General features: G+C 34.4%; 2 protein-coding genes across 3 annotated transcripts; one reads left to right on the top strand and one right to left on the bottom strand.

Annotated features, from left to right (window-relative positions):
• The first annotated feature begins 131 nt into the window (after positions 1–131).
• On the top strand, positions 132–9,572 carry LOC114945329 (uncharacterized). Of its 2 annotated transcripts, XR_003822374.1 has the most exons (5): positions 132–168; positions 735–1,065; positions 1,639–1,886; positions 1,986–2,463; positions 9,307–9,572. XR_003822374.1 is itself a non-coding variant. In XM_029321487.1 (4 exons), the coding sequence occupies exons 2-4, from the start codon at positions 797–799 to the stop codon at positions 2,405–2,407; spliced, it is 939 nt and encodes a 312-aa protein (XP_029177320.1). In that variant the 5' UTR covers positions 132–168; positions 735–796; the 3' UTR covers positions 2,408–2,590. The 2 variants fall into 2 exon arrangements, 1 of the variants encoding a protein (XP_029177320.1); XM_029321487.1 differs by lacking the exon at positions 9,307–9,572 and having other exon boundaries at positions 1,986–2,590.
• On the bottom strand, positions 2,469–19,325 carry nompA (no mechanoreceptor potential A). The gene is made up of 20 exons (XM_085481961.1): positions 19,095–19,325; positions 14,999–15,128; positions 14,277–14,368; positions 13,653–13,914; positions 13,264–13,393; positions 13,039–13,190; positions 12,527–12,802; positions 11,574–11,885; positions 11,092–11,187; positions 9,725–10,598; positions 9,165–9,563; positions 8,627–8,808; positions 7,695–7,873; positions 6,803–6,951; positions 5,622–5,768; positions 5,276–5,365; positions 4,647–5,028; positions 4,374–4,543; positions 4,072–4,215; positions 2,469–3,889 (listed from the first exon to the last, which is right to left on the bottom strand). Exons 2-20 carry the CDS (start codon positions 15,069–15,071, stop codon positions 3,682–3,684), a joined length of 4,317 nt encoding a protein of 1,438 aa, XP_085338087.1. The 5' UTR covers positions 15,072–15,128; positions 19,095–19,325; the 3' UTR covers positions 2,469–3,681.
• Between the last annotated feature and the right edge of the window lie 639 nt (positions 19,326–19,964).

The following is a 19,964-nucleotide window of genomic DNA, read 5'->3' as shown; positions in this document are numbered from 1 at the left end:
TTATCGATTGACCAATCAGAACGAAGAAAGCATTGCCCCTGATTGGTCGACCGCACGAGTCGATGAAGTGTCAAGTGGAGAGTCTACTCTATGTCTATAAAATATTCTATGGCTCTTGTATCAGTTAAACGTTTGAAACTCCCCGAAGATGAGAGTGATATCGCAGAGGTATGTTGAATTGTATTTCTCTTTCCGTTTTTTTTTTTTTTTTTTTTTTAATAATCAATACATCTTCAGTTTCATCTTTGAATCTCGTCTTCAATATATTCTGGTAAGAATAATCGTGTAATATATTATTTAAATGATGTGAGAAAAATAATAATTTTAATTCGAAAATGTATTATTGTCCGAGAGGTCGGGGATGGGGGGGGGGGGGGGGCGGAAGGGGGTGAGAATGATATAATTATATATTTAGTATGCAAACTCAATAATAATGATTCATACTGCATTTATTAATTTGATTTTGTTGAAAAGATTTTGTATATTTTTTATATCTCTTTTTGTAATATATTATTTTTTACTTGTGAAACTGATATGATTTATATATAAGTTCTCTCTCTTTCTCTCATATCTCTCTCTCTCTCTCTCTCTCTCTTCCTTCTTTCATCTCTCTTTTTGATTTAATGATTTATTAAAAAATGTAAAATAAGTTTAAATAAATATAGCAATAAAAGTAAATACTATATGTATATTGCACATTGCAAGTTGGATTAATAAAAGCCAATTTGAATTAGGTTTAAAAGGGACCTTCTCAAGAGCGAAACAGTCGAACGCTCATGTTTCATCCTGTGATAAAATGGCATCCGCGTCTTTCAAGGGCACCCGCAAGACGTACAGCTTCGAGGAGCGGAAAATTCTGATATCGTTAATAAATAAGCACGAGATCATCGAGAACAGGAAGTCGGATCCGATCTCCATATGTAAACGGAAGTCTGCGTGGTCGCAAATCGCCGAGGAGTATAACTGGATAGTCGGGACGCAGGGTGCGCGTTCCGCGATACAGCTCAGACGTTGCTGGGAGAACATGAAGACGTGCAAGCGCAATCGCGAGGAGAAGAAATCTCGGTAATTATAACTTTAAGTAAAACAAAGCAAATATTCGACAGAGCCGAATTAATTCAAATCTGAAATTTAATTACAAAGTTAAAATATAATAAAATTTAATGAAATTTTCTACTTTGGGATTTATTTATAGAAATATTTTTAATATTGACAATTAGAGAATATATTACGGAAAAGGGGTATATCGAATAAAATTTTGATTTGAGAGAAATCTTTTTTTTTTTGCCAAAGATACACTTAGTATATTTATTATAATTATTAGAGTATTACATATTATAATATATAATTATAATATACATATATTTAATAACATATTATAATATATAATTATATTAATTATAATATTATCTGACAACTGTATTATGTTTAATAGCTCTTATAGCCCTTTTTTGTTTATAATTATTAATTATAATATATATAATTTTACATTTCTATTATTTAACATTTTATTTTTCTGTAACATTCTATATTATAATAGATTATAAAACGCTATATAACACTCATAAATTTTTATAAAAAATTAATATAAAGTAAAAAAAGCAAAAAAAGAATGCTAATAAGTTTCTGATTTTTTAGTGATAGTACGAAAGCGGTTTATCAATCGATAAAAGATGAAAAACTGACAAAGAACCAATGCTGGGAGGGTGTAACTTGCGGCCAAAATACATCGGAAGCGCCAACATCCACTGGAACTGTGGGATTACCACCGAACGTAGTATTCGAGCCGAAAGATTCGGAGCCATTTACATTGCAAAGCGTTTGCACTGCCAGACCTCAAAATCTAAGTTGCTCATGGAAAGATAAGGATAATTGCAGAGACTTAGGTAAATAAAATGTAACTTTTTTCTTGCATATATTAATATGTAAAATTATTTAATAACACATAAAAAGAAGATTTGCTTATTACATTTGATTTTACGTAGGTGGCGATACATTCAGACAAACTGTTGCCAATGAGAACAAATTTGACGCCGTTGCATCGCTCCACGATCCGATGGGTGATTATTATGACAAATTTGTGGAAAGAAACGCCGATTCGCCTGCAGTCGATCAATTAACGGAGGATGGCGTTGAAAAGAGTCACGCAAAAAGACTGACTACTTCGCAAACTTTAGTCTCACCCATCGTTATGCAGGAGCAGAATCGTAAGAGGAAATCGGCGCAACGAGAAGAAGAATTACATGTGCTTGCGCTCTCAGAGGCGCAATTAAAGGTCGATATTGCCGCTATGTTGAAGGAGGAGGCGAAAATCAAATTGGAGGAGGCTCATTATCGCAAGGAAGAAGCCAGACTTAGAATGCTGCTGTTTACTTACAAACTGGACAGAAAGGAAGAGGAAATTTAAAAAGATTGAAAAAAGGACCACTTTTGTTGGACGCAACATTTCGCAACATAGAATACGTAAGTTGATTATTTTTTCTTTATTTTTGTTATTAGCGATCCTGATGTTGGTACTCAGAAGCAAGAAGGATCGATAATGTAAGAATTAAACGTAGTTGTGTCTCTATATGTAATACGGATTTACTTCTTATAAATGCAATTAAAATATAATTATATATTATAATTAAAATATAATTATAATAAATACAAATTTTCTGATCATTTTGCTCGCTAGTAGTAAATAATAATTATTATAAGATATTATTTGATTTGTGATCATTGAAAAATCACGACTTTCCATGAAGATAGATAAAGAATTAGCAAAAATCCGAAAAGTAAAAAAGTTAAATATTATTTGATATTTATGTTTCAGTATATTATATTCAAGTTATTTTGAATAAAAAAGTACGCGTAGAGAATTCTATCATATTTTTCTTTTAAATATGAAAGAGATACAACTATGAAGGACAAAATACTGATTTTTCAAGATACTTTTTACATTCCATTCTTAATGAATTGATCGTTTTATTATATATTACCGCAGAATTAAATGTACTACTTCTTTTTGCGTGCGCGTCTTAAGATATTCTTAATTGTTTCAAACTTAAATGGCTATATTATGATGGGCTATTTTGCAGTCATTTTAGAATGCCATAAGTGATACACGATATTTTTGAAGCATTTTTAAGAAATATCTTTGTAAAGTAATATTTTTAACATCTTTGCAATTACTAGTGTTAATATTTTATATATGGATTCTATCTGATGAAACAATGAAATCAATCTAGACTATATTTGGAATTGGACTACATTTGAAGGATTATCGAGACAAATGCTTGATAATTGTCAGCAGTAAGAGAGATTGGCAGTGTATTATTGACTAGCGGCAGAATAGGTCATAATGAATAATCAATTATCGCGGATTCGTTAGTCGTTTTCGTATACGCTGTTAAAGTAAATAAATATAGAGCAAGAATCATTCGTCTCATATATACACTGAAAAAAAATTGTTAACTTGACTAAACCTTTCAACTAAATTATTATTTTATTAATTGAACATATAATAATATTTAAGTCAGATATACATTTTGTTAGATTTAATATGTAATATTTAATTTAAATGTTTTTATATGTTCCAATTATCCAAATAATATTTAATTGAAAAGTTTAGTCAAGTTAACAAATTTTTTTTGAGTGATATGTATGCAATTTTAAAATCGCTCTTCGCAAATACTTGTTCTACATAAGATGAAAGTTATCGTTGAGGCCTGATTTCGTGGTATTCGAGCAATGAGTGACCTCAAAGAGCGAGGGATCAGTGTAAATCGGTTCACTCGGATCAAAACCGCTACGTCGTCCAGTAGACAATCCCACAGCACCTTCCAGAGCGGTAGATGATGAAGCGAAACGTTGGCCGATAGCGTTGCTCATTGATCTCGAGATCGATCTAATTAAATTTAATTAAACGGTCGTTTATATTACAAAATTCTATACAATTCTCTATACACAAATACAATAGAAATATAATACAAATTAAAATTTTAGAATTATAGGTCAAAAATCTATAATAATAAAATAGTAAATATATTTATTATATTTTTAATATTTAAAAATGCTATAATCACTTACGAGGCCTGAAATGGTTTTTGAAGTCCTGCCCTCATGAAAGAAAAGTTGTTGACTCGGCTGCTGTACGGTTCATCGGAATGGCTGCTACGATTGCAGGTCTTGTCGAGTCTACGATTTTTCATGATCACGGAATAAACGTATTTTCTGAAATGACGAGTCACTTAAAATTTGCTTAATAGATAGAAAAGATAAAAATTCAAGAAGCTTTGTTTTTACAGTTTTATCATATAAATCATCCCTTTAAATAACAATATATGTTAATGCGAAACGAATTCTTAAAAGTAACATGTAATTATTTTTACCTGTAAACGAGCATAGATAAAAGAACGACGGAGGCCAAGAGAACGACGAGGATTCCCACTGCTGTAACTAATCCATAATATTCGTTTTGAGTTATACAAATATTTTCCGGGATTTTGGTTTGTCTTTCCACGACCATTTCATCTTCGATGTCCATTCGCGAATCGAGAACCTATATCGAAATATACGTTAGCGTTATTGATCGTAGAAGGGAAACGGTGTATCTCCTCTCATTTCTTCCGGAGTGCGAAATGAAAAATGATCTATCTGGATACCTCTATCATTTCTCTGACGTGCTCTTCCTCCTCCTCGTTTTCCCCAGTCTCGGGCTCGTCATCTGCGATGCCGGTTACGTTGAAGTTCGTCGTCGATGCGTTCTCGGCGTCGTCGTCCGTCACGATTATCGGCGACATTTCGTCTTCATCCGCTACCGTATCATTATTTACGTCCCTTCGCCGTCTACCGAAGGACGGTTCGCTTCTACCGGTGCCACCGGAACAATACGCCGGTTGGCAGCCGTCACGGCACGTTCGCACATTCGCCTCGAACACCAGGAAATTTGATTCGGGTATTTTGAAGGCGTTAAAGCGGGCCTCGAGGCTGTCGCCGTCACGAAGGCGATCCAATCCCGGAAACACGTAGTTGTCCACGGGACAGCTGCACAAATTTCCGTTGGAATTACGCGAAATTTCCTCGGGGATCATTTAATTTATTTAGTGCCATTTATGTAGTTATGAAACTCTGAATATTCGAATAAGCCAAAATAATGCACTGATTCCAGTGAAATGGATATCTACTATTATATGACAGTATTTTTTATATATTATAATGTTTTTTATATTTCTTGTTCTTTGTGGGAAATATTTTATTTAGGAACTTTTTTAAGAGATTTGATCTTTCTTACCCGTATCTGTCTATCAGTTGAACGCTTCTACCAGAGTAGGGATCTCTTGCAATAACATTGGTAGCGAATATATCTGTTACGTAATTGTATCTATGAAAAAAAAATAATTATTAAAACCCGAACATGATAATTATAACGTTTTGAGAAAATTTTAAATTATATATATATATAAAAATTAATTTCAAAATCGATGAATCAAACAACGCGGTACGAATGCGATGAGACATATCGCGATTTTCTATTACCTTTATTTTTCTTAAAATTTAATTTAACTTTGATGATATATAATTATTTGTTCTATCTCGATTTTCTTGCACATAATTATAACGAAATAAACAAAAATTACCCGTCCTGAGCTTCGAGTCTGAAAGTCAAAGGGTCACCAACAGCGATAGTAGTCGTAGGTCTACCCTGGTAGAGAATCATCAAACGTACTTTGGAACTCAGGGTATTTTCCGCTGGGAGATATTCGATGGGGATGGGAGACCCTGATCTACACAGCGCATGTACGAGTCCTCCATTAGTGAAATTAGGAGTTATTAAATAATATGTAGAAAAGTATGTGGAGAGAGAAAAAGTGAAACTTAGTTCAGTTTTATAAAAAACAAAAGTTTGTGTAATAATCAACAAATTATAATTATTTTGTTCAACAAACAACAGTTAGTGTAGAAGATTTGTACATAACATAATATAAAAGTAGGTAATATATTGTATATGTACAAAGAAAGTAGAACATGCATTAAGAGATATTTCGCACTATACGTGTGAGAAAGGAAATTACACGAACGTGCTTGCACCAATATTTTCAATATGCTTGCACCAAAGATGGAGCGTTTTACTCCACTCGCAATAATCCGCTTAAATATAGATTTATTTATATTAACATAAAAAATTAGTAAACAAGAAGAGTCTAGAATAATTTTGCACACGAAAAAAATTTGCTAGTATAGCTAATTTTAGCCCCTATATTGTAAATTAATTTTAGTTATTATACCTAAATTTTAATTATGATAGTTAATATTTTTTTAGCTATACTGAGAAAAAAGTTGTCAATTTGATTAATAAAATAATAATAAACGGTTGAACGATATTTAGTTAAGTTAACAACCTTTTTGTGTATAGAATTTTTCGTTTAAATTATAGCTACAAATATTAGTTATCATAGCTAAAATTTAGGCATGCTAATAAATTTCAGATTGTAATATAAGGACAGTTAAAATTTAACTACGATTAGCTAATTTAGCTAATTTTTTCCGTGCTACTATGCCGTGACATTTGTTTAATGTTATAAAGACAAAGAAATCTTTGATTTGAAAAGTTATTTTGTCACAGAATAATCTTGCATAAAAAATACAATTTGGCAAAATTGTATGAGTGCGCGCGTAAAATGAAAAATATTAATCCTGTTCAAAAATATTTCTCGATATAAACTCATTGAGATTCAATGTACATCACCGGAAAATACGCTACGGCATTTTAACGCGTTAAAGATCTCGGTGCAAGACACGACCTCTCGATCGATATGACCTGGCATACCCGGCACCGATGTAGCCGGACGTGACGACAGCCTCGCCAGGTCCCCGAAACAGGCACGTCAGGTTGAATCGCTTATCTCGTCCGGTTTGCACATAGTCCGAAAATTGCACCACCACGATGTTTGTCATCGTATCGCCGTACTGCAAGCATTCGTGTCTCTCTTAAAGTGTTTATCGCGTTCATAATTACAACCAAAACATTAAAACAATTTCTTTTAAATGCCACCGAAAAATAAGTATACTTATTAGTTAAAAAATTTGAGAAAAAACTTTTGTTACAAGATACAAGATATAAGATATAGGATACTTATAGTATACAGGGTATCCCAATCTTACCGTGCCATCCGTTTATGAGAGACTCCTAAGATTATTTGAAGACTATTTTTTCTCAACGAAAATGTCGAGAAAAGTCATAATTTTTTTTAATATTCCCAATTTTTGAAATCATGTATCTTTTTAACTAAGCCTTAAATTAAAATTCTATTAAAGTAAACTTTACCTGAAATTAACTAAAAAATCTAGTTTTGTTAATAATTTATTTTCATAAGGCTTAGTTTACAAAAAGCTTTTATTTTCAATCGTTTATAACTCGAAAATTATTGATGCCTGGACCTTTTCGCTGAGGAAAAGTCGTCTTCAAATCGCCTCAAGAGTCTCTCATAAACGTGTGGTACAGTAAGTCTGGGACACCCTGTGTATTCAAATGTCAATTAGAAGAGTCAACGATACCTGAAACTACATAAAGTAATTTCAGACATCGAGGAATTTGAAGTGAGAAGTTTGAAGTTCCTTCGAATGACGTGTACAGGGCAAAAGTTTTTAACCCAAATTAAATCGGAGATTACTTGTGGATCAAGTTGTTAAGCGGAAATTGCCACTCTTACTCTCTGCGTGCCGCACTCAGGGTATCCCTGTGGTCCGCTGATACGAAGCACGTTCACGGTCCCGCCGTTTCCGCGGAAGAAGCACCGATCATAGTATCCGTACGTGTAAATTCGCCCAATGAAACCCTCCGGCGTCCTCAGAGTAAACTCCATCCCATCCTCACTACAGACTTGACTCACTAGAACCGTAACAAAGTGCAATTCATTGACGCGAGAGTAGTTTCCGGAAAATCGTTCCAGGAGGAGAGCACAATGTTAATTAAACCGAAGTTAATTAAACCGAAATTGACATTAGTAAAGGAATATTAGAAGACAAAGGGAGAGGATGAAATCTGCGAACTCGTAAATACACAAGAGACATAAAATTTGATGAATTAGATCAATGTTAAATACGTAGTTAATTATTGTTTAGTGTTATTAAACAGTTATCAGATTATATCGGGAAGGATAGTCGTAAAAGTGCGTCACAACGAGTTTTAGCACTTGCACTGACATAAAGATACCGCAATTAGTTGCACACATGCGACGAGTTATTTATTGAAGGAAAAGAAGTAAATAAAAAAAACAGCATTAGATTTATTTCGTAAAAAGTGAAGTAATGTGCGATACATTAGTGCAATGTATTGTATATTCATACAATAAGTAATTATTAATGTGCAATGTATTGTATATTCATACAATAAGTATAATTATTAATGTGCAATTTTATGATTAAAAAATAATTTATTTTATATGGAGTAAATCTCGTCGAAACCAGGATAAATCATTATTTTTTACTAAAAGTTCGATAAAAATTTTACGAAAGGATAAATCTAAATGTGACATTTTTTGATCTCTCGAGCACGAATATTCAGAAAAATTTGATCCTGATTTCGAGCGCGTTTTCCTTGTTTGCTTGTAATCAGCGCCTTATGGACGGACTTGGCGCTTACCGTCCAAACATTCCCCGTCCGCGCCTTGGCGACCGTTGTTCCTCTCGTAGAAGTCGTAATCAGAACCGGTGTCGTAATAAACTGGGTTACCCATGTCCATGTCCCTGGAATCCCTGTCGCTGAGCTCGCAATTGTCCCTCTCGGCTCCGTAAGGCGCGGCGTAGGGCCGGTAATTGAAGGATCTGCAAATGACGTCGGGAATTTGCGAGCATTGTTCAATCGATTGCGCAAACAAACGCTGCTGGATCATTCCTAATTCAATCTCAAGCTCCCTTGACATCGGGAGCATCTTTGTGAATTAACCATCGAAATTTTACGTCTCCCCGTTCTATCTTACATCACTTTTGTAAAATATCCTTTCTTTTACAGAATTGATTATTTTTGTGTAGGATCGATGGTTTTATCCCCGATTTTATATAAAAAAATCGTTCAAGTGACATATTCGAGAATTCAAGAACTCATTCGATGCATAAATATCAATATAAAATACCCTCTAATTTTCGCCTATTATTTCTACAAGTTTAATCACTATCATTACCTGCAAACGAAGTCTCTAGCATCGGCACATTCTCTCTCGCACTGAGCTAAAGACGAGGCAGTGGTATAACGTCTGACAAATGGCTTTCGCACTCTCGTATGAGGTCCGACTTGTCTAAAATTATCTTGCTCGTCGCATCTAGATATTAACGGAGGTCTGCCTATGATGGGCCCGCCGGCGGTACCAAACGGACGAGGGTTGTAGACACCACCTTCGCCTATGTACCCGCCACCCACGATTCCGCCATCGCTACCGCTCCCGTATCCTCCAACTGGTCGCACCGAACCGTAAGGACCACCGGGATAATGAGGTCGTGGCTCGTTACCATGGCTTTGAGGTCCGCGAACATCATCGACGAATCCGTGCGAATACATTCCGTGTCCTGACGGCGGATACCTGCTGTTTATCGATTCAAATTGTCAATCTTTTGTTGTTTTAAAATTATAAACTGAATTGTCTAAAAATAATAATTACAAAACATTAATATATATGTGAAATTTTAATATATATAATTATATATATAATTATATATAAAATGCGTTTATAATTTTTTAACTCACCGATTGGCATAAGGATCTTTGTCAGGATATCTGCCAGTGGCTGGATATCGATCGTTCGGAATTCGATCGCCGCCTACTGCTGTAGGATATCGATCTAATGGATCTTCTGAGAAAGGATATCGGTCAATCATATTCGGGTATCGATCGCTGACGTCGACAGGATATCGACTTGGAGTTGACGGATATCGAACACCATGTATTACAGGATATCGGCCAGTGGCAGGATATCTGTCTGTTCCGGACTCGGGCATAGGATATTTATCACTGCCGATAGGTTGACGATCTCCTCCTCTAATGGGATATCGATCGGAAATTGGATATCGATCTGAAATTGGATAACGATCTCCAACGGGATAACGATCAGACGAAGGATAACGATCTCCTGTAGGATAACGATCTCCTGTGGGATAACGATCTCCTGTAGGATAACGATCTCCTGCGGGATAACGATCTCCTGCGGGATAACGATCTCCTGTAGGATAACGATCTCCTGCGGGATAACGATCTCCTGCGGGATAACGATCTCCTGCGGGATAACGATCTCCTGCGGGATAACGATCTCCTGCGGGATAACGATCTCCTGTGGGATAACGATCTCCAGCGGAAGCTGGATATCTATCGGGATATCGATCACTGTAAGGATACCGGTCTGGATAATTGTCCGAATCGCCCGAAGGATACTGTCCTGGATACCTGTTATCTGGATACCTGTCATCTAAAGGACGACGATCGGGATAACGATCTGGATAGCGATCAGGATAACGATCTGGGTATCGATCTGGATAACGATCTGGAATACGATCTGGATAGCGATCGGGATAACGATCTGGTTTGGCGCTGCTGGAATATCCTTTATCATAATCATCCGGGTATCCTAAAAATAATATTTATGTAATATTTATAGTAATGAGAGATAGAAATAGAAACAATATTTTATCGAAATCTTATATTATAACTATTTATATATAAATATTTTATACCTTTAAATAATAGAAACTTTTTATAATGAATAGATAAGTAATGAAAAATTATAAACATTGTTAAAAATACGGCTGTTTTATTTTATGTTAAGATTGAATTGTTATAGTAGAAAAATAAAACTTTAAATTGATTAATCACATTTGGCGCTAAATATACAGCTTGAGTTCTGTTTGAAATAGCTTCAATATTCGAGCAAATTTACATTGGTTTCACAAGATAATTCTGGCAGATGATGTTTACAATTACGTCTAACAGACATATTATGCTCGAGATTTCTCATCTCGTTAAAATAATTTACGTATTTCAGCAATTCTACAAATAATTGTGGAACTTTACAGAACATTGAGTTGACGCCTGACATGTTGAATTAATAAAATGGTTCTAACCCGGCCTTCCTAAAGAGGGTCGTCCAAAGTTTGTGTCCTGTCCCAGAGGATCCGGTCTGTATCCAGGACCATCGCGATCTCCATCTAGATATTGATCTGTTGCATAGTTATCATTATATTAAACATTGAAAGCACGACATAAAGTTTCACGACGAAACCAAGAAATTCACAAGAAATAGAGTGCGCGATTGTGCAGTGATATAGATCAATCTATCGACCGACGTAATCGTACGTCAAGGATGAATGACGCTAATCTCAAATTTTTTGCAGGTAAGTGCAAAAAGTCAAGTATATATAATTATTCTTTATTATTTTTACTTATATTAATGTATTCTTTTTATTATTAAAAAGTTTAAATTATGATGAAATTTAAACTGCGATGTCAAAAAAGATTATTACGAGAAATATAGAATATTCACAGAAACTCTGTTTATGCTTTGACGTTTCTCTGGCAATTGATGAACAGGTGGATCGATACTCACGCATGAGATTCTCGTAATAGTCGTAATCAGCATCGTAGATAATCCTGTGGCCGTCTCGCTGATTGAATCTGCTCAATCGACAGGTGTGATAATGCTCGGAGTAGACGGCGCTGCGGCATTGGAAGCTCGTTTGCCGGAGACACTCGTCAAGACACTCGCTGAGACTGCGTCCAGTGATCTCCGAATGGAACTCACCGCTCAGACGCGAGTTCCGATAACGTTGGAAGGCCGTGTCTGGACGTCGACCGTCGGCGAAGAGGTGCGACGTCGAGCTGCTGTCCGGGTATTCCGAACCGCGTGCTACGGACGGATCTACGTTTCGTAAGTGGGCATTGATAACGAATTGTGAATCACCAATGAACCATTATTATTTCATCTTATACCCTGTTTTATAGTACGAGGCATGTAGAAATCTTTCTAATTCGTTAACTTTGCATGATTAATTTGTGTATTATACAATTTTACTAGAATTACCCATACAGCACACAAATTTGCAGCAATATTGCAACAACATTGCAATATTGCAATGTTGTTGTTGCAATATTGCTATAACATTGCAATATTGCTGCAAACTTGTGTGCTGTATGGGTATGCATTTAATAAAATCTGTATTAAATTATTTATTTACACCAGAACCGAGTTAGTAAAATGTATAAAATTACAACAAATTTAGCGATTAGTAAGATTTAGCAAATTAAAATATTTTGTGGTGGTAAATTTAATAAGAGAAAATAAATAACTTAATAAAAGATTAATTTTTTTTTAAACATAAAAGTTATTTTTTGTATTTTATTAAATAATACTCTATTTAACATAATTATTCTAATTTTATTTGTTATATAACATTTACCGAAAATTGTATAATGTAAATTGTCGCATGCAAAAACAGGAACAAATAAAACAAACTAATATTAAATAATAAATAATAAATTTAAAATTTTGCATATACTCACGATTATCTAAGCAGACGAGGTCGTAAAAGTGATGACTGGGGCTACTACTAATTCCAATATCATCCTTTTGCGAAACTGAATCTTCCTCAGATATAACACATTGACGAGTTTGCTCGTCGAACTCAACGCTGCGACAGAAATATTTCTCCGCCCTAAGACATAGTGCTTGACACTCGTCCAAAGTGAGGTTTGTGTAAATATCCACCTCAAATGGACCGCGTAAACGTTTATTTTCTTCTTTGACAAATACAGCGAGACCATCACATCGTCGCTCGGCTAATCAAAGTTAAAATTTTATTTGGATATACAATAAAATATTATTTGTAATATTGTTTAATTGTGTAATATTGACATATTAATTAAAATGCATTTAACGGTTTTTAATAATATTTATGTGTTCTGTTCTTATGTTATATTTTTAATCATTACAAGAAAATTTCTTACACACATGAAATTTTGAAAGAATTTATATATTATAAATATTTTCACACATAAAAATGTTGTTAACTTACCATTAAGACAAGTATTTTCAAGATAATCAGAATTTGGATCATCCTCGAGTAATTCGGGATGAGTTCTTCGTGTAAAACGACTGAGAGAACAGCTTCTCAAGGCAGTGTCGTACGTCGCTGATCGGCAGACAAAACTGAACTCATTAAGACATCTAAACAGAATATTAAATTGAACAGTCTCGTGAAACAATCATTAATTTTTAAAATCTCTACGTGTATTTATACCTATCTTCACAATCGGTTCTATTCGCAGCACTGACTTCTTTGATGTCCGTTAGAGGTAACTTCAGCTTCTTCCTCGGATGCCTCTCAAATACATAATGCCGGTTTGGACATTCCCTTTCTATTCTATCAGCTGAGAATCAAAACTTCAACTTTTAAAAAATAAGTAGAAATAATTCAAAATTATAAAAAATTTTTAAATATTAGATACGCAAATAAGAATGAGTTTAGACATTTTTCATGAAAAATTATTCACTTGCAAATTCTATTTTATATTTTAGAGTTTCTCGGAGACGAGCAAATCCGTAAAATTCATAAGTTTGTAAATTTCTTATTTCGGCTGGTATGTCAATTAATTAATGCGATATTTTCTTTTTTAATCGAAAACTTACACGCCAGGCACACTTCGGTAAAATGCACGCTGTTTGGTACGAGCATGAGATTTCCGATGCCCTCCGGCTGTGCTTGTTCCCTCGTTAAATAACAAGTACTCTCCTCGTACTCGGCCGCGCCGCTAAAGGACGCAATTCTACTGCCAGGTTGAAAGTCAAAGCTCGTACACGCGCGGACTAAGTTGTTCGTTGCCGTTCTATCGCGCAGACAGAGCTCTTGACACTTTTCCAGAACCCTAAACGGAGGCGCCGAGTCTCGCACCTGTCGTAAAAAGAATTTTTCAACGTCGAATACGCAGTAACTTTTTTTACGCGACAACATTGTAAGACATTGCAACGATGAAATTAAAATACGTGATCTTATTCAATTAAACTTTTACGCGATAAACTGCGCAGATAACATTATAATATTGCAGATAATTCGCGACAACATTGCAAGACATTGTAACGATGAAATTAAAATACGTAATCTTATTCGATTAAACTTTTACGCGATAAACTGCGCAGATAACATTATAATATTGCAGATAATTTTCTACTTATGAATATATTTGAAAATATTTATTGTACTTAAATAGCGCAATGGTTGAAAAGGGAATATGAATTTTCAAAATACGATCTTACTACATCGTCGTCGAAGCCCTGAAGTTGTTGATCCGGAAGTCTCTCATAGACGACTCTACCTAAACCACCATTGCAGGTTGTTTGCGCTGAAACTATAATAGTTTTCTCGTTAACGCTTGTTTGTTGGTCATCGAGCGACAGATCTCGTTTCTGATTTTACATACTTCGTATAAAAAAAGCGCGAATTATTATTTCCTTTCTACATAAAATTCAGGCTACTTCCTCTAGTCGGACAACGAGCGTGCTTCGATTTTTATCAACGCGATATTTTTTCACGCTATAAGTGGCACGGATAGCGACACAATGCCAACAATGTCGCAAGTACGTGACATCGTTCTACTTATTTTCCGCGACTTTGCTCGTTTGCTAAAATATTCAACTACATGTGAATTCCAAACAGTAATGCGCATTTTTACAATTCGAGTCTCATGCCGAATAAGGAGGCACTTTATAACAATTTATTTCGATTTTTAACAATAGATGTTATCATTTCAGTCATTACTTCATGTATTTTAATAATATGTTTCAAGCACATCAAATATTTTTACATAATTCTAAATTTTTTTTATTAATCAAATATAAGAGAGATCTTTTCTTTTTCTGATTTTTTTTTGAAAAATGAAACATATTGAAATCGATATGTAATGTATGTTTACAGCATCTCTATCCGATTTCAATTGGAAAAAAAGTGGCGGAAAATTTTCAAATTGTCGAAAACTTACCATTGATCAACAAATTCAATACAATGAACACCCAGATTGGCAGCATGCAAATTGATCGGTGAGTTCTCCACATTGTGATATTTAAATGTAACGATTACTATATCGTATACATGCCAATCGTTACTTAAATCTGAAATACACCATTAAATTTTGACATAAAATTGACATAAAAGAGAACAAAAATTCTTTACTTTAGATGGATGTTATTATAATGTTAATTTTTGCTAATTTTAATTTCGTTTTTGTTCTAACATTTATTATTAAGTGCGAATTATTAAAATAATATTGAATTATATTTTGTATTTTCTGTGAAATTTCACAAAGAGTAGAAATTGAGAAACAGACGAGAATGTACTTCTCGCTTTGAAAATAAGGGAGAAATTTAATTTATGTCAGAAGAGAGAAATGTTCTTCTAAAAGATAGTTTTGTATTGAAATTTAAAAATTTAACAGATCTCAGAATTATTTACAGGATAGTCTCTCACAAGAATACTTTTCTATCTGTATTTTCCTTTTCGTATGAGATAAATGTTAAAGAGAAGATATCGATGTTTTACGTGCTAAGGAGAAAACATAAAAGTTCTGAAAAAACATACAATATACATGCAAATTTCTTTTTGCATATTTAATTAAAAGAAACCAATTATAGTTTAGGTTGCACTATAGAGTTCAAATCGAGATAAATGAATTGCATATAATTTAATATATGCAATTGTATATACATATAATTTTAGATTTTATTTTGCTTTTCCTATTAATATTTAAATTAAATGTATAAACAAATTAAATCATTTTTACGATAATTAAAAAAACGTAATCTTTCTCTAAAGATAAAGCAAATTTCTTTGTGAACATTAAAATAAATATTGGTTGAATATGGTTTTCTATTGTTATGTTAGAAAGCATAGAATGTATAAAAAAATTCATAGAATAATTCTCGCAACTGTTTCGAAATCGTTAAAATATTTTCTCGGAATTTCCCCAGAGGAAAGGTACAATAAACGCATGTCCAGTTTTTGTTCCTCGTATGAAAAAAATACGACACACGTGAAAAATGGAAATAAAGATAAAGTTACGCGCGAGAATAATTTATTCTGACCAGCGGACATTTCTATGTGTTCGAGATACGCGGGGACAGCGTGTACTATACGAAGTGTATGAGATTCCTGACGAGCGCTCACCCTGAACATTTCCACACATTGCTCGCACCCTCGTACACTCGTATATACGCGACTGCTAAAGGACCAGCGCACACGCCTGTAAGGTCAACGAAGCGTGGTTCCAACTTTCAGGCATTACATTATTAGCTAGTTGCCATTATCTGTCCGGTTATCGTGACTGATGTAAAAAAAGCGCGGGTTCAATCATCGGAAACGGAAGAATTGAACAGCGTTATCTTTACGCGCCCAATCATTTCACCATCAACGACGAGAAAGACGCAATATTGTGTAATAGCTTTTAACAAATAATTTTGCGTCTTTGAATCTTTTATTATTACAAAAAAATAGCGACATTTTTCGTCGCGGTACTTTTTCCTTTGTACCTATTTTATTAATTCTTTCAAATTAAATAATAATATTTAATGGAGGTTTGTTGAGGTGTGGCTATACGTGAATAATTAATGCCATGAGATAGAAATCAAAACTGCAAAAAATATTTAATTTAACTCGACTAAACGTGTGGAAGTTGTAGCATATAAATATACTATTTTATAGTAGACAATATAAGTTTCTATAAAAGATAATATACGTATGAACGTTAATTCGTCTAAATATTAATTTATTATAGGAACGATATATTTAATTCGACCCAAACTAGCCAAGAAATTTTTATTTAATTTCCACAATTGGTGGAAATAAAATAAAAATGTCTTGGCTAGTTTGGGTCGAATTAAATATATCGTTTCTATTTTAAATACCACTAGCGACGTTTTAAGTATTCAATTTGATTAAATATTAATTTATTGTTCTATCGGTCTATAATTTCCGCTTAAAAACCACGCAATCGAATGGTGGTTGTGCGATGCCATGATGGGATGTTTATAATATCGATAAACGTAAAGAGGATTTTATTAACGGGGTAATTTATGTTTGCTCGTTGATGAACGTGTATTTTCAGTTTCGTGATGAATGCCAATTATTGTATGACCGTGGCTTGTTCACCGATTGTGTCCTATCGTTGTCGACCTGCGCCACGACACTGCTTATTAATCGCGTTACGGTTTATCGCCCCGGTAATTGCGTCTGTCACCGACAACGCATATATAAAAGCTTATTCTCATGTTAATATCATCGGTCGCGAGGGAAAATTATGGCGCTCGTTCGTTATAATTCGCGAAATGTTACGCGTCGTGCGAAATTACATTTCTGTAATTGCCCTCACTGGATTTATTACACGCTGCTCGTCGTATGCAAATCGTTTGGGGAAATTATTCGGATTAAGAATAATTAAATGTGTCATTACATACGAGTGAATTATCCGCCAATAAAAATCGCGAGATTGTTAATACCACAAGGAAGGAGACGTTAACGATGAAATTAAATGTTAAATTATATAGAGAGTGATTCGCGTAATATAAATATAAATATAAATATTTATATATCACGTAATATAAATAATTTTAATGTTTAATATTTTTAATATTTTAATATTTTTTAATGTTTGATATTTTTCATGTAAATATCTTGCATAGATGTTTTTTTAGAGATAATTTTCTCTTAGAATTTACCCTGAAAATCATGATAATCGTGGGATACAATATGGTATTGAAAAAATTTTATAAAAGAATTTCTCTGATTAATATTTACCACAATAAAAATATTAATATGTACATAGTAAAATTAATCGAATATATTTTATATTTTTATTGTGGTAAATATTAATCCAGAGAAACTCATAAAATTCTTCCATATTGTCCCACGATTACCATGATTTTCAGGGTAAATTCTAAGAGAAAATTCTCTCCGTGTACTATTATATATAAATCTCATCTAGTACGATAATAGAAATCTTTTAGGATAGAATTTATTAATCGCAGAAACTTACCTGCCGATAATTTAGAAATATTTTGTTTCCCAAATGAACAAGAATCAGTTTAAAAAAATGATTGATTTATTTTACAATTGCGACCTTTTAGAAGATTACTTTCTGTAGCAGCTTTTATTATGTATTTCCACCATCAAAGCTCTATTGTCGTGGTACTTTGAACTCTGTTGGCACGCGGATGGCATTGTTACGTGCGTACTCGTGTCGAACCGGGAATGAATTCGGTCATTGTTGTGTGACGTTGATGTTAATGGAACGTTCGCACGCAACGACAAATTATTATCTGGCAACGCTAATTCCGCTGAATTAAATTTGAGCGCGACGCGAAAACGTGGGACAAAATTGTACAAACGTTTGAGGCTTCGCGGGTGGTATTTTCGCGAGAATTACTAGTGGCATTGAAAATTATCATAAAACATGATTGCGTGACTACGTAAAAAATCGAGGAAAATCCTTAGCGCACTACATCATACGCGATTGCGTAAGAATTCTTCTGAGAATTATTATAATTATAGCACACAAACAAACGCGTACAGCGCATTAATTACCACGTAATGCATCATTAGAATAATTGATTAAGGTTACAAGCCGTAATCGCGCGCACACACAAGAAATTATTCTGTTGTTGCTTATATACGCAATTGTACGATGCTGTTTAAAAATGCTTTTTCATTACCGTGCATTAATGAGAATTAATCATTACGTGTTTGCTAGAAATTTAATTTTAAAATTTATTATGAAAATATATTTCAAAGTTTTACATTTTTTAAAACGAATATTTTATTAATTAATCAACTGTATCAATTAACTTTTATACATTATATTTTCAGAGAAGAAATAATAACAAAAGTTACAAACGGGAAAAATAAACTCTTATATGAGCACGTGATTCAATTTTTACAGTAATTTCTTAAAGAAAAAACTGCAAAAGTTAAAAATGAGCAATCACGATTGACATTCGCGTAATATAATTCTATATCTTTACAGAGATTCTCAATTACGTGGAGAAGCAAAGTTCATCAATCAAAGAAGGAAAAAATATATATCTCACCCGAGACGAATAGCTCTCCCCTGGACAGTTGTCCGTTTTTTTTTCCTGCAACCCTTTTTTCCACCCCGTGATTGTGGGCTCTGCTGGAAAGAAAGGGGATAGCGAAGAGAAATCGTCGCGAATGTGTTTCCTCGTCCTGTTCGCCGATCGCGCGAAAGAGAGGCGTGCGAGTGTACGCCGATATCACGCGTGCGGTGCGAGTGGCACCCGTAATCAAACTGACGGTCAAAATCGGCGGGAAGCGTGGAAATAATGGGCAGACACCTGTGCACACATATACCTGGGAAGAGCGGAGAGAGAACAGCGAAAGAGCAAATCGTCCCGATGAATGGCCTCCGCGTGTATAGACCGTAGGGGGCCCGTAGAGGAATAACGCTAGGAGGGGCCCCCACGTCCGATTTCTCGCTGGCCTTGCGCGCAACGGAAGTGGACCCATTGTGTGTCCGGTTTCCGTGGGGCCATCCGGGAAAACGCGTCGTGTGTCGCATGAGGGCCCCAACGATGAGCGTTGCAGATCGAACTCGGAGTCGACGTTCGCCTATCTCTCTTTCTCTCATCGTTAACGAGGCGGAATCATGGATTAGAGATTCCCAACCGAGGTCAACCAGGACGAGATCGCACCATCATCGTCGCCAGAAGGCAGCGAATCGCTCAACGATCGACTGGATAAAGCGATCAGGGAGAGGGAGGACGAGGGATGATCAAGCATCCTAAATATATCGAGGTCTGTAATCTTCTGTTCGTTTTATTACGCGCATATACAGATATATATATATAACGTTAGAAATTATTCTCTTTATTTAATAATTATTTTTTGTATTCGCTTAGATGTACTCTGATTTTAGTTATTGCGGAGAAAGAATCATATAT

This window comes from Nylanderia fulva, unplaced genomic scaffold, assembly GCF_048542155.1.
Source record: "Nylanderia fulva isolate GAGA-0341 unplaced genomic scaffold, ASM4854215v1 Scaffold2, whole genome shotgun sequence".
Taxonomy (NCBI): domain Eukaryota; kingdom Metazoa; phylum Arthropoda; class Insecta; order Hymenoptera; family Formicidae; genus Nylanderia; species Nylanderia fulva.
This window is presented reverse-complemented; position numbering and strand designations above follow the sequence as displayed.